This window comes from Opisthorchis viverrini (genome assembly GCF_000715545.1).
Source record: "Opisthorchis viverrini unplaced genomic scaffold opera_v5_16, whole genome shotgun sequence".
NCBI classification, from domain to species: Eukaryota; Metazoa; Platyhelminthes; class Trematoda; order Opisthorchiida; family Opisthorchiidae; genus Opisthorchis; species Opisthorchis viverrini.
In genome coordinates, this window is record NW_008751672.1 from 1,899,668 (window position 1) to 1,915,025 (window position 15,358).

At 45.9% G+C, this 15,358-nt stretch overlaps 2 protein-coding genes across 2 annotated transcripts in view; one reads left to right on the forward strand and one right to left on the reverse strand.

Annotated features, from left to right (window-relative positions):
* T265_01499 (hypothetical protein) overlaps window positions 1-15,358 on the reverse strand; it is a gene marked incomplete at both ends in the record, with an annotated part of 47,637 nt that overhangs the window by 11,942 nt on the left and 20,337 nt on the right. Inside the window, 6 exons of the mRNA XM_009165540.1 lie at window positions 576-910; window positions 999-1,408; window positions 4,500-4,747; window positions 8,475-8,736; window positions 8,823-9,336; window positions 10,572-10,850. Of these exons, the coding sequence (XP_009163804.1) occupies window positions 576-910; window positions 999-1,408; window positions 4,500-4,747; window positions 8,475-8,736; window positions 8,823-9,336; window positions 10,572-10,850 (2,048 nt within the window). The remainder of the gene's footprint in view (window positions 1-575; window positions 911-998; window positions 1,409-4,499; window positions 4,748-8,474; window positions 8,737-8,822; window positions 9,337-10,571; window positions 10,851-15,358) is intronic.
* T265_01497 (hypothetical protein) overlaps window positions 11,037-15,358 on the forward strand; it is a gene marked incomplete at both ends in the record, with an annotated part of 11,374 nt that continues 7,052 nt past the window's right edge. The window contains 4 exons of the mRNA XM_009165538.1: window positions 11,037-11,098; window positions 11,334-11,421; window positions 13,323-13,495; window positions 13,538-15,352. Of these exons, the coding sequence (XP_009163802.1) occupies window positions 11,037-11,098; window positions 11,334-11,421; window positions 13,323-13,495; window positions 13,538-15,352 (2,138 nt within the window). The remainder of the gene's footprint in view (window positions 11,099-11,333; window positions 11,422-13,322; window positions 13,496-13,537; window positions 15,353-15,358) is intronic.

Consider the following 15,358-nt stretch of genomic DNA (forward strand, 5'->3'; position numbering starts at 1 on the left):
AATCATGTGGACTGGATAGGTGACGAAAAACGAACGGTCAAAGATCCATGATTTTCACAGTTTTCATGTAATCCGTGACCCCGGCCTTGGACTTCAGAAAAATTTGACAGCTGGCAAAATTCTGACTGTTCGGGCTTTAAGAGATAATGTATCTGAACGCCAAAATGCCATCGCGTCACGAAAAACGGACGTACAATGTGGAACAAAACACCAGTCATCTGGATCTGTGCAACTGGCGGGGCAAAATGCTTGAGCAGAATCGGATTGACCGGCCGCTAACGTCATCACTCTGAACTCAATGAGGACGCCGGTGGGTTGTTTCGTAGGATGAAACTCTGCCAAAGGTGGGTCTGCTTCGATTTCCAGCTAACACTCGCGCAAATCTACTGTCTTACTACGAGATGACAACACTCCGCTACTAGTTGGCCACCTGACTATCCATTCCCGCCTAAATGTTGCTGTTCAGTTATTCCCATTGCGCAACGCAATTGCACGACAGTCGGACTCAGCAATAGGGTGAAATACCGCAATGGAGCACCATGAACTGAACAAGTACGCCGCTATCACACACTCACACTTCGGTTGCGGAATCAGGCTTGCGTTTCGGTCCTCGATTACATAGACTGGCAGAGAATGGACGCCGCGTTGTGCCGCACCCATTGATTCGCTTGTTGACCTCAGAAATATGTCTCTCAGGAACATTCTCATCTTCTTCATGGGAATCTTTCATCAAGGCGAGAGACAGATCCAACGGCGGAGGTCTAACCTTCATACACCGGGCGGATAGATGAGGTTTGTCGAGTGGACTAAAGTCCGCTGCATCCGATGCCGGAGAGAGCAAAGGTGAGCTACTGTTCAAGCCGCCAGAGCCCTCTTTTCCATTGTGGATGGTGGATTCGGAGAGTTTTTCCTGAAAAGAATCAAAGATTACAGTGCGTGTTAGCCGGTGCCTATCAAACATTATATAATGATTTATGATTTACTTTGTCAGTACTCACTTCTGTGATAGTATTAGTTGGATCCACAGCCATCAGCTTAGAAGAAAACCGAGATCCTTCTCCTAATCCCTCATTGATTGCAGGTGAGAGCTCTAGACGAAGAGATGAGCTCATCGTACGAGAATTGATCAATGTAGTAACGCTGGTGGAGACAGGTGTCGGCGGAGCGGAACTATGTTCTGATTCGCGTTTTTCAAAGGACGTTATATCAGTGGTTCGAACTTGTTGTTGAATGGAGTTCAGAATGACGGGCGGTGATGTTGGGAGGGCAGATATTGACGTGGGTGCGAAAGTGACTGGGCGAGACTGAGGCTGAAGCAATGTACTGTCTGTAGCTTGATTAACAGACACGACTTGTGAGGTGGGAACAAGTTGAATAACCGGCTTCAGATAAATGAAACCACTCGAGCCTAGAGGGCGAATAAGAAAAGTGTGAATCTTATTCAACATATGTGTTCGGACCACATTACCATGAAACAACCCAGATATAATCATGATCCCACGAATTGAACAAGCTCTCCAAAATGGTGAATAATAATCATTCTCCCTCGAATTGCAGTATTAAGCATAACTATGATTCAACGATTCAGGAAATCCCGAGCTGAATATGAAACAAGAACAAGCACAGTAGCCACACGGTCAAGATTCTGTAGCTCCTCAACATGTCTTCTGGATCGAAGTTCTTGTATTTGATGAACCATAAAACCGACCATGCAAAGACCTAGGCATTTTCTCGGTATTTTGTCAACCAATGTATCTATTGCACAGGTAAATATCGTACAGATTTTTGGACAGGGAAGCAGCTCTCATATACATCTTGCTTACAAGAACTGAATATCCATCTTCTCCTTGAACGCACCTTCCTCAGCCTTCCTGGATATTCATTGACTGCTGCTCAAATCCAAGCAAATGCTACGAAGCGACTCCAAAAATTCTGTAACAGATTTCACTTTTCAAGAGGCGCGAAGCGGATTCACGAAAGCGAAGCGGATCACGAAAAAACATACTACTCGCATGCCACATCAGTAGTATTCACCGTTGAATTAGCAGCTCCAGTTAAGTGCTTGCTCGTTGGTTGGTTCGCTGCGTTGAGCAATAACGTTGCGAACTTTTCAGTACCAATCTAGACGGGACCATAAGCGCATTGCTATGAATCAGGGGAGTGCGTCGATGCAAACACATCAACTGACAAACAGCTGTCCTTCTTTTCACTTCACAAAAATACCCTAACGATGCCAACCAGATTGCCGAGGAGAGATTTGCGACCTAGTCGCCCAGTTAATCGGACAAACTAAGATATCAGTTGCTGGTCCGAATCTTAATTTTCTCTAACCACTAGCAGGGTTCTAACAGCCTCGATTCATCAGAGATTCAGGATCCTCAGATTGATGAAATTAGGCACAGAGGTAACGAGCCTCAAATACCTCAAGTGCCTTATTGAGGGGAGAGAATGATCATAACCTCCCGCAAAATGCAACATATTATAGATGATAGCGTAAAGAGATGCAGAAAGACCCTGAAAGAAAGACAGAAAGACCTCCAGAAAGTGTCAATGCCTTGAAGAAAAGAAAACGATGTCACCGGGATGCTTTAAAAACGGGAAGAAACGCTTGCAACCAAATAAGCTACGAACGCATCACAGCAGAAAGCGATACGTCGACTAGAACGGTGCAGAGATTGATCAAGATTGAAGTAATCCTGAAGTTGAAGATGTGCGTCGGACTGCCATGGCCTAAGACTGGAAATCACTTACTTGTGACGTGGAATAGTGTCAGGTGGAGTGTCTGCACTCAATCGGCAAAAAAGTAATATAGTGAGGGACCGAACGCGTGGACATAATACTCGTGAGATGTTCGGGCATATGGAATGAATTTTTATTCATAAAAAACATGAAATTCTCTGTACCTGTTTGGACTAGCTTCTCAGTCTGCTGAATGAATGGAGTAGAAAGGCTGAATAACGTTTAAGACTCCGAGACATGAATGAAGACACGAACTGGTACCTACAGTTTCCAAATGTCAGTGTTAGGCATGAAGACATGTCACCTTAACAAAATGGGACAGCGAGGGACATTTCTTACATTACAAAAAAACTAACTTCAGTTTCGTGACTGAAATGACCAGTATGCAAGCGCGGATCCCAAACCCATTCGAGCTTCTGTGGCATACAGGTGTGTCAAGTGTACAAAGTTGTTAAGGGTTAGAGCTCCGAAAATGAATTACCAGACACCCTCAAACAGGAACCAACGAGCATTTACCGGCATGTCGACTGAACACCTTCTCTGTGTATGCGGAAAAGTAATCGCCAGAAAAACTTTTGGATGTGAACGGGAGCTGACCCCCCGTTTTATTCCATTTAGTTGCAATTTTATGCCCGAATCTTCGTATAACATCTGATTACCTCGTGAGTCAACTTTCTTAGCTTACTACTACCTACTGACTAGTCAATCAACTCACAGCGGACACCTAACGAAAACACGAATAACTCTATATCTTTGTCGCAGAGTATATTCCGCTCCAACCTGTGTGATGGGGGAAGAGAATCACTAGATTTATGACCCACGTTGTGCTGAACACAAGTTCGACATGAACATATGAGTACGTTTGACTTTGTCCAGTGAGTAAACATTAGTCGACTGAGGGCAGATTAAAGTGCCGATAAGCACAGCAGCACTGAACGATACACAGATGTTTAGTTGTATGGGTCAACTTGGAAGCTCGATCTCCGCTGCTTTTCTAAGTACAGCGTCAAACTCCACTAGCTCGTTTGAAATATCCTGCTAAATCAAGTCAGCGACCCTGGAATTCCCTAATGACTAGTGAGAAATTGTCGGCTAATCTCGTGTTTTCAACGTTGCAGGTATTCCTCACGAGACTTTCGACGAACAGTTCGTCTTTGATGTCCAGCATGATTCTTTGTTTGTTCATCCAAACAGAAGACCAAGTCGCTGATGGAATGATACTACTTGTCTCGCTGATGTGGTTTCTGGGACGAGATGGCCCAGGTGGTTAGAGTGCGAATTATCGGAAGGTCTGTGGTCGAAACCGATCTCTGTCTGTCGACTTTCCCTGTCTAGGCTTGGGCAACCTGGCAGTATTCCAATCCTCGTGCAGCCTTCAGATGGCATGGCAGTTAGACACCGGAAGGGTACTACAGCTAAACGATGTGGTTTCGACTGATGCCATGATTACCAACTATCTCAAAAGAGTGGTTGGAATACACAGGGTAGGTGGCATCGCTTTTCATAGTGTCAAACACAAAAGGCCATTTCTATGAGGAACGTATCAACAAAGTTGCCTCGCTTTGAGTTGATGTGGTTTTGAACTTGAAAAAGGATTTGTACAGATGAGGAGCTCGAGTCTACTGCTTCCTCTCTTCGGTGTGGCTGACAAGAACGATTATTCAAACACGAGGGACGGTGATGTGGATTTTACAAATCTCGCATCCACCTAGAAGTGAACTTAGATATCTTATGCCAGAAAAACCTGGAGCGGAACTCACTTGCTGATGAGCTTCCAACTGTTGGTTGCCGATTTGAGGACAGACTGTGAGTGGAATTTTCGTCCGGCAGTAGGAGATTGGGTGTGGGGGATTTCGAACCTCCGACAAGAACACAGCCCGTAGTCAACAAAGGCGTGGGGAGAGTTAGCCAACAAAGTTTGGCCATAGCCGGTCTATTTACGACCTTGGCGCCATCTGTAGTTGTACGGATGGGTAGCGCTGAAACAGGTTGTGTCCCATCATCAGGTCTAGAAGGGAAAGTGTGCGTGGAAATTGGCTGACGAACAGAATCGGTTACAATAAATCGAGTAACACTAACGTCTGATTCGAATGAAGGTCTAGGAAAGGAGAACTGTAGACAGAAAAAACAGCGCCTACCTTCTAGTTATGGTATCTTCGCTCATATCAGAGATCAGTACATAAGAATCCAACTACTTTAAAAACCAGCCATACAAACGGGGTTATTGTAAAGGACTACGTCATTACTCTGTTCCAAATACACTATAAACTTTTCGTTAATGATTTCTATCGAACAACTTTCCGACTTAGAAGAATAGCGCGGATCCGGTGGGTTTAAACTTCATTTTCATACTACTATAGGCAAATGGTCTCCTAATATCGCCGATGTATAGTGCTCGGGTGATTTCTAATCCATACGTTAGCCTTACTTAGCCTTTTTTCTGATGGAATGTGCAACACAAATCATTATGCCGAGGTCGGCAAGTATTCACCCTAAAGCGGACTGCTCAAACCGTAAGCCAACTTCAATGACAGTGGTTGAGGACTTCGGGAACATCTAGCTTCCGAACAAGCTACTCCCCCATAACTTTACTCCATTTTTTTGTTTCTACAACCCATTCGCTACTATACAACTTGAAGCTATTGAGTCAATCGAGTCGGATGACGTACAGGAACTGACCAAATCTGTGAAATATATATTCACTTCAAGTTACAATGGTGTTCACGTCAGAAGAGGAGAGGCCATATCTAGAACCAGATCGAAATGACCACGCCCAAAGTCTACTCGCATTACTCAACATAGGCTGTTCCCCAAAAAAGGGCCTCCAGAAACGAAATAGGCTGGTTACCTTGGCTGATAAGCATTTTCTGCATACAATACGACAAAGGAACCTACAGTGTTGGCTATTTCATTGCAGTGACAAGTGAGTGGTTTATTCGCGAAATATCCAAATCAAGGGAATAATTCAGAATAGGACTGCTGAAATGCGATTATGGGAGAGAGTAATGATGAAGTCAGTGGATGTGACTACAAAAGGCATTGTACGACACCTGAACATGGAAAGAAGTGTATGAAAGCAACTGACGAACCAATCAGGAACTAATCACAATCAGCCGAATCCGAACGGCAAACGCAGGTTTCAGAAAGGCGTCCGGGCGTCCACGCACTAATGATGTACCCAAAACAGGTGAGGAAACGCCTGCAAGCGAATCGCCAAGCTCGGCCAACAGATCAACAGTCACCTGACCTACAACCAGCTGGTGCACGCAAGCTAACAATATTCCGACATATTGGACACCAACAGAAACGTGATTTTATTTCAAAAAGTGAACGTTTTCAGGAGCCAGAAACTACTCTTTCATCGATTTTCGCTGTAACGGCAAACCTGGATCACTGACCTTCCACCAAATGGTCACCGTGTGGTCTCATACTACCAGCAATCGCATGAGGCGGTGGTCTGTTCCCTGTTATACGAGTGTAAAGTGACTACCATGCCGATCTTAATGCGAACACTGACACCGTCTTCACCGAAGGAAAGGCGGGTTAAAAGGGTTTTAGCCTAAAAACCGCAAACGCCGATCAAGAAAGGCTCACGGTGTCCTCCGGCGGATTATTAAACATGGCTGAGAAGCAATTAAAACCCACTGAGAGCCAAATATCGATCCCAAAGAAGCCGCTAAGTGCAGTAGCACTTAAAGTGAGACAACTGTGCCCAATACTAGACCTTTATATACGTTGGATATTTGAATAGAAGGCGGGAGGCTGCATTCGATTATGTCCATCATCAGAAACTACGGCGGTGACTGGTGATCAAAGGTGTCCCTTTCCAGTTTTCATCTCTCTTAAAAGCACCGTACGCCAACTCTCATGGAAGAATACAGGCGAACGGTGAGTTTTTCATTCTGAGTTTACCACGCCTAGTGATGTGAGATATAACTCACCTTCCCAAAGTTCCTCTACAACTTCCCCATAGGCATACTGCTTAAAACTCCACTGGCCGCTTCTGAAACCTCAGGGTCGAAATGCTCATGAAGTGATTCAGTCTAATAACCTAAACGATTCACCCACGTGGTTTGATGTGTGCTAAATCTCAAACGTGGGTGAGACCAAACCCAAACCCCATACCTAAAGACTAGCTGCTCAACGTGGTTGATACATTTATTAACATGAGCAGAGAAGAAACATGTCATTTGGTGTTGATTAGTTCTCATTGGGTCATACAATTATAGACGTTAAAATGTTGAAATACTAAGTAAAATAGCTAAAATACCACAAGAGAACGTAAGCGGTCAGCACCAGGATCATAGAACTGAGTTGAAGTCACTAACAGGATGGTCTTCGGATGTTGACAGTGCGGGGGTGATAGTGGTCGTTGTGTAGGTGCGATAAGGTCACATAATATGAAAGCAATCACCTATTTCAGAGATAATGCGAGAGTAGCCGTTTGGGTTTATGTGAATGTGCTCTCAGAAAGGTCCGAAAAAATCAGTGGGATGTATGCTGCGGTATGTCGATGAGGCAGTCGTCAACAGTATTGCTCACCGATATCATGTTGCCGCCGCTAAGGTTCGACGGCATGTGTTTCCTCACTCTTTTAGGGAGCTATCGACAGCACAGCTGCGTGAGAAGTATACTGGCATGATTTGGGCTGGCACTCGGTGATTCATAGTCCGGCTGTAAGCCAGACATTACAAGTGAAGACAGAAAATGTTTTGGCTATGACTTTGAGGCAGCCTGTCTGCGAATTGTCCTTGTATGGCAAGCTAAGGTAAACCGGCTTCTTCTCTGCTATGACAACCTGAGATTTTGGTGACAAACTGCGCATATTACGCAATATAAAATTCTCGAGGAAGCAGTTTAGCTCAGGATATTCTCTAGTAGCTTGCACTCAAGCTGTAGGGTGTCCTAGAGGTAATTTTCAAAGTTTTAACTTATATACTTATATGGCCCGAGGAGAAATTACTGAAATCATATGTCCGTCAACACTTATGACCGAATGGGAAGTGTTGGTATAACAGTTCACGTGAACACGTTATCCTTCCCACTCTCTAGCCGGAGAAGACACGTGGCTCAAAAGGATGCCTTGCTATCCTGGATCATAGTGGTAGTCGGTCCGTTTAAGTTACGACCTGGGCCTCCTGTGCGTTTGATATACCAATACATTGAGACTTTGGCACTGACAAGGACGTACACAAGTGTCTGGTATTCACCGCAGTGTCATTTCGTAAGCAAAGGGTGGTTCCCGATGAGCAAACTTTTCCATTCTTAAGGATGTGTATGGAACTTTTCCACCCTGTCCGTGTTGTAAACTGCTGCTTGAGACATAGAACATCGGTATTTTGTCTAATAAACAACAGCGTTTGCTTTCTCGCTCGAATAGGGTCATTTCGGTGATAAATAGGCGGCGTTCAATCTTGTTCTTATCAGTCTTCAGAAGAACATCTACGGAGCGTCTTGGCTGTAACCAAGTGGGGAATGTTGTCGAAGCTGCCATCGCAGCCTACTCTCATTTTTCCAAACAGTTCATAGACCGCACTGATTCCCTTAGAGTACAGTTGCGCCAGCTGGATCATGTGGTGCAGATTCGAAGTATAGAATGTCAGTTCTGCCCAAAACTGCTCAAACCCGTTACTTCGAAACTGTGGGTCACCGCCAAATCAACCACCATGTTGACCAAAGACACGATAGGACTGAGGCATCAACAAGTAATGACGATACGTATGGGGATAACTTACACGGTAACACGTGCTGTGTTTAAGGGAGTCAGTTCAGAAGTAGGAAGCTCACAGGTAGAGATGCTCGATGAAGAGATGGACCCACACTCAGCCAGGCCTTCAATACCACATACTTCTTTCTTCGGACAGATATCACCACAAGTGTCAACATGGGTCGATGATTCAACGGAAGTGGTTTTTTGGCTGCGTGATGGTGTTGGGGATGCTACCGGAGACGTGCTGGCCTCGTTTTGAATGAGGGAGTTCGACTGTGCCTCCGGAGCTGGAATGAGCGGGATATAACAGTGATCAAAAAGTTGAAAAACTGGAAACAGATATTGAAGTCAAGCACGCAGTAGTGACACTGACCTGTCTGTGAAGACCGTTGGATATGCTGTAACCGGTTTTCAGCTGCTGGGTCGCAGGCCAGACGTCCAAGCTGGACGTCTGGATCATATGATTCGTCGGAGTTCGTCGCCCTCAGGGATTCCAGAACGTTTAAATATTCCACCGCGTGAGCTAGAAGTTCCAAACCGGTTGGTGGGTTTGAAAAAGTTGGTAAACTGGGTCTTTTGGTGGTGGCTAAATCTTGTACAATCATATCCCTCGAACATATATCCAGATCAGAGTCACTCAGCACAGGAACAGCACGGACCCCATCAGTCGGGGAACTCTTATCGACGTTTGAGCGGAGTGTCGGAGTACAAGTATCAGTTGCTACCCGGGGAGTCACACAGCGAGCATCTGAAACAGGAGGCGAAACTTGCTCCGTCATCCAATTCGGCCGGTCTGTGTCATGGCGGGATAGCGGGGCTGATTTGCGCCTTTCTTTTGGGGATGACCATTTCCAATTGGGATAGTAGTGAAAATGAGCAGTCTTGAGCTGTGTATGAGGAGTGCAAAGAAAGTCGGGAAACAGTCTAGTCTATCAGCAAGAATGCAAGCAGTTAGTGTGTACCAACGAACGTTTTACCCCAAGCTTCAGCTGAGGTTTGAAATACTCATTTTTTGGAGCAGTTTGATTAATAGGAAACTCGTACTCCCTAAGGCAAGGCAGAATATTTATCCGAATACAACCAGATGTTACCTCATTCAAAAGGTGATATTTTTTTCAGGATCACTCTCAATTCATTTTGTTTGAAAGATACATAACAGGGTTTTAAAATGTTGAGAGATTCCCCTAGAGGGTTATTTCAATGCACCTGCGCCTGGTCAGCTGTTTCCAGTGGGCAAAAAGATTTCGCTGTGAATGTGAAAGCCCTGTCAGTACCTAAAAAGGTCGAAATGTTGACCAATTCACCATATCTGAGGTGAAAATGAAGCCTTGACCAGATAATTTTTCTCTTAAAGAGACGTGAGGGTGTTCATTTGTTCATTTTTCTTTTTTCCAATTTACGTCAGGCCGAAAGTAGTGTCTGTCTGCATTCCCGAAGCAGATGATGAAAGCTCTGTAGTTAAGGAATACGTAACAGACAACAGACAGGCCAGAACCTGGGGTACCAACTTGTCACAGTACATCCGGTCACTGATGGTAGAAGCAGCTGACAGTCTAACGCTGTAAGTGACAAAAATGAATGTGTATTGGTTCACTTCGTTAGTCTTTACTTCATTATTCAGTCGATTGCAGTCACAATGTCCAATGCTGCTCACTTGGGGACACACTTAAGCACAACAGGAACATTAAGAAGAAGGTTCTGGTCCAACTATCCCATGAAAGCATAATCTTCGAATGTTGCACAAACTATGTCGGTCTGACGACTCACCGCCCATCTTAGATAAATGCTGAGCACATGCCATCTGAGGTGGAAAACGACAAGCGAAGCACGTGACGGGTGGATACGAACTACCGGATCAATCCGACTGAGTCGTTCAGTGCGTTCTGTCGAGTGCCCCCAAATCGACCCGCGGTCATCACACGGAACGCACTGGCCGTGATTGAGGCGACCGCCATTCGACTATACCAACCAACTTCGTGTTACAGAAGACTTCGCAAGAAACGCAGACCTTGGTGTGTCCGGTCAAACATTGTTCTAAATTACCCCTGAAGGAGGGACTTGCATATCATGCACAACAACAGATCAAATAAACAGCCGAATAGTCAGAGTATATGAGGTTTACCTCTTTAGCTAGTTTCTGATAATGTGCCTTTTCTTCCGTCGCCATTCTGTACCACCACTCTCCAAGAATTTGGCTGGCAACACGGTTGTCTTTATTTGGATAAAGTCGATGGACTTCAGCCCGATGTCGCATGGAGAACAGAATGAAGGCATTCATTGGACGACGAACATGGCGATCTAGTGTAGAATCAGAGATGGCGATTGTACTCCCTTCATTGAATGACGTTTTATCGGTATCCGTGTCCAGATCAAGCAAAGGTTTGCGAGTCATAGCATCGTCCTGAAACACAGAAATGGTGAAACAAGTAACAAAACAGTTGGATTCCCCTACCGTCCTTTTGTAAACATGGATAATTGGAAGTGTATGCCTTTTAATGACGGAACTGAAACATAAGGAAGTCCTGTCGTCAAGTAGATTCACACCTCATCACAGGTGGTGGGTATTATTCAAGATAATTTTTACGACATGACTATTCAGTCCTGTGATTACAAATCCATCCTCAAGGAGGCACTAACAGCGTTTGTATGGTAAGAACTGATGACTGGAGAATGAGTGCCTTTGAGGACTGCTGTAAATTTGGATACGTAGTTCCGCGTGGGTGTACCCCTGGAGTGGACAGCTAATGTTTGCCCCACATAGTAGCAGTCGTGAAGACCCACCCAAATCAGGCTGCGTCAAACGAATCCAGGAAGAGGTTCGATTCGGTTAATCAGATGCTGGAGCGTAGAAGTTGGCGAACACAAAAGGCTCATTGAATCGCAGGAACGAAATAAGCGATGCAGAGAATGCGACCGAATCCGTTGACGAGCAGTTCGGTCGAACATTGGCTACTGCTCAATACGGTCTGGAGGTACGCACGATGCACAGATTAAATCGAACAGGTTGCTGAAAACTCCTCGACAGCCCACGACCCGTTTCGCCCTTCTTGGGGCTCATCCATCACAAATGAGTGTAGTTCTTGAAAACAGTGCAATTTGGGTTCGATTAGAACATAAGGTTGACGGTAACTCGGGGACTGCGCCTACCTGATGAGCCCCAAGAAGGGCGACACCGGTCGTGGGCTGTCGACGAGTTTTCAGCAACCTTGTGAGTATTTTCCTTCATGAAAATATACTGCGATATCTCGAATATTGTACCACCTGAAACCTGAGGCGACCTGTGTGCAGCATATTCAGTTGTAGAACATCATAAACGAGAGATTCAGTTGTGTCTCTCGTGAAAACCAAATTGATTTGCAAATGAGTGTATTTGTCGAAAACAGTCCAATGCGGGCTCAAGTAGATCATAAGGTTGACAGAAACTCGGGGACTGCGCCTAACTGATGAGCCCCAATAAGGGTGATCGCTTTGACAATAGAACGGATTTCAGATGTTAGGCTCAAAGACTGAGCACACCTGTTAGCGAATATGCACTCATTTGCAAACCAATTTGTTTTTTTCGAGAGACTCATCTGGAATTCAGCTGAATCTCTCGTTTGTGATGTTTCCAGGCAACTGAATGTGCTGCGCCAGGCTGCCTCATGTTTCAGTCGCTACCATATACGGGATATCGCGATGCATATATTTTTGTAGTGTACTACTCATAAGGTTGCTGAAAACTACTCGACAGCCCACGACCCGTTTCGCCCTTCTTGGGGCTCATCAGGTCGTGGGCTGTCGAGGAGTTTTCAGCAACTTTATGAGTAGTGCATTACAAAGAGGAAATGAGATTGACAGGGGTCTGTTTAATCTGTGACGACCAGTAGGCCATTACAGTTGTCAATGTACCAAACGGAGTCAGCCAGTATCCAGTACTTGGAATCACTTCCATGCACATGGATGGGATAACCATTCGGGAATGCTGCATGAACTGTGATGAGGCAAATCCAAGTCTTCTAGATAGCATGAAAGATGATGAAGAGGATAAGATCGACGTACACATCGAAATACAATGTCATCGCTAGTGCATGCGATAGACGGGTAGGGTTGGAGCGCTAATGGCTAAATCACAGTACTATAAACACCATACAACTGAAACAACGCAGCCTTCGTAGAGGAAAGTAAGCCTCAAAGCTACAGCTTAGTTTGGTTAGCTAGTAAGTCAGTTAGTTGGAAAGTCCTCGCCGTCATCCACCACTCAATCCTATATCAACCTGATGTAATTCACCACTGAAAGCTCTTTGGGTTATCGTGTTTCGAGTCTGTTTTCCACGCATTATATCAAGTTATACTGCCTTTAGTAAGTCCGGCTCTTTACTGATTTCAGTGCACAAAGCCTCTAGAAAATACCTGCGATATCTGCCTGAGATGCCTTAACAAACTGAGCGATTAGGTGTGCTGGGTCGTTGTTCATGCTAGAAAAAAAATTTTCGGAGATCATCATCGTGTGAACAGAATCAAGTCGAAACATCGCTAAGTACAGATCGCCATGCGGTATATCCCGGGTTCAATCTATGGGAAATGCAGTCCCGCGCCCACCCGAAGTGCACACCGTTGATTTTAGCAGCTCGTCCGTTCCCACGTATGGCAGCAATGTCTTGACTTAATGCCTGATCTTTAAGTCTACAACGGCGCTAAAATCAACATATGAGACCGCCAAGATAGGGACCAAGCCGGTGGCGTGTGTCTAGAGTGCGGGAGTAACTATGACTCTCTTAATCGGGGGGCATGCTAACATGGTCTGTTTACCTCCTCGTGGTTCCCGTCGGGGTTAGAAGGGTGAGCCCTGAAAAGCGCTGATCCATTCTCAGCTAAACTCCAGACAACCCGTCAGGGGCCAACCACCCTTGTCGGCGTTTTCCACTTGGTTCCGAAACCTTCTACCTCTGAAATTACTTCCGGTACACCCACGAGTACCGGTTACCAAGTGGAGGATCTTCACAGCCGGACTGATCCACCGGTGAGTATAGAGCTGGGATTGCATGACAGTGATAGGGGCGTTAGTAGGTTTGTGTGTGATGTATGCGGGTTGTCTTACAAGACCGCTAGGGGCCTCGGACAGCACAAGCGTCATAGGCACCCGATCGCACTGAATGAGGAGAGATTGAAACTTCTCCCACGTAGGAGAGGCGAATGGAGTGAGTTTGAGTCGGCAAAACTTGTACAGTTAGCCGATGAATTGGCCAGCTCAATCCCTAAGAAAGCGGAGTTGTATGCTGCACTAGCAGCGAAATTCGCTGGTAGGTCAGCAGAAGCAGTAAAGAAGCGTCTAATAAAGATGCAATGGTATGGCATATCTAAGTATAGAGCTAAGGTGGAGCAGCGACCTGAACTGCTTCCGAAGACTCCGGGGTGTGAAAGCACTACGGATGATGAGGGAGTGGCCGATGGCCGCTTTGTAGAGAACGTGGACTATGTTAACTGGAGAAGATCAATGTTGGAATGCATTGCGGATGGCGTGCGGCTAGCCAAGAAGCAACCGGACTCTGGTGAGTTGAATGTAGATCAGACGAGAGTGCGCCTGACCAGTGTGGTTGAACAGATGTTTCCTGTAGTCTGGACTCCCCACAGGGGAGTAATGCGAAAGGGTATTCCCAAGTCGAAGAAGGCGCAACGGAAAGTGACTTATGCCCGATTGCAGAGTTTATATAAAAGGAAGAAGAAGGAAGCGGCGAAGTGTGTTCTTGATGGACAGTGGAAGGAACTCTGGAAATGTGTCGAGGCCAAGCCCGAAGGTATGATGGACTATTGGAAAGGGGTCTTGGGAGCGGAAGCTCATCTCGACGCACGACCGGCGCCAACCACTGCCCAGGAATGGAGCATACTAAGCCCAATAACTAGTGCCGAGGTCACGGGAGCATTGAGAGAATCAGTGGGGTCTTCACCAGGGATGGATAAAAAGGATGCCCGGGAACTGCTAACGTGGAACCCGAGTGTTCTGGCACAGTTGCTGAACTTATGTTTAGTGACCGAGCTTCCACCCAAAACCCTTTCTAGGGCGAGGATCTCATTGATCCCTAAAACAGTGTCCCCTGCGTCCCCGGGGGACTACCGACCTATAGCTATCTCTTCGGTGGTCCTTAGGTTGTTGCATAAGTTGCTGTTCCGACGGTGGCGAAAGGTGGTTAAACTAGAAGGCATCCAATTTGCTTTTCAAGAGCGCGACGGTTGTCTGGAAGCCTCGAGTTTGCTAAACGCCATCCTGCACTCGGTGCATGAGACGGTTAGGCCGATAGCGGTAGCTTTTTTGGATATATCGAAGGCGTTTGATAGAGTCTCCCACGATACGATCTTACGAGTGGCCCAGGCACATGGAGCCCCGATGCCCCTTGTGCATTATCTTAGACGCCTATACTCGGATGGGATTGTGAACCTGAACGGTGAGGACATAAGGTCCAAGCGTGGAGTGCGGCAGGGTGACCCCTTGTCTCCCCTGCTGTTTATGATGGTAATGGAGGAAGTGGTGAAGCAATGCCGTCCAGAGCTTGGGTATGATCTAGAGGGCACAAGAGTTGGGGCACTAGCGTATGCCGATGATCTCGTGTTGTTGGCTCCATCTCGATTAGAGCTGGAGGAAAAACTGGATAGATTAGCCTCAGCCTTAACAGCTGCAGGCATGGAATTGAATGGCGCTAAAAGCGCAGTTATGATAGTAGAGAGGTCAGGCAAACATAAAACGCTAGCTATTGTGCCTGGGTCACTCCAGGTCGGATCGGAGGTAGTGAAGTGTCTTGGACCAACGGACACAGTGAAATATCTGGGTCTTAGGTTCAACTGGAAAGGAAGATTGAAGACGAACGCTAGGATGATATTTCAAGAAATGCTGGCTAATATATCCAAGGCTCCGCTGAAGCCTTACCAGAGGTTAGA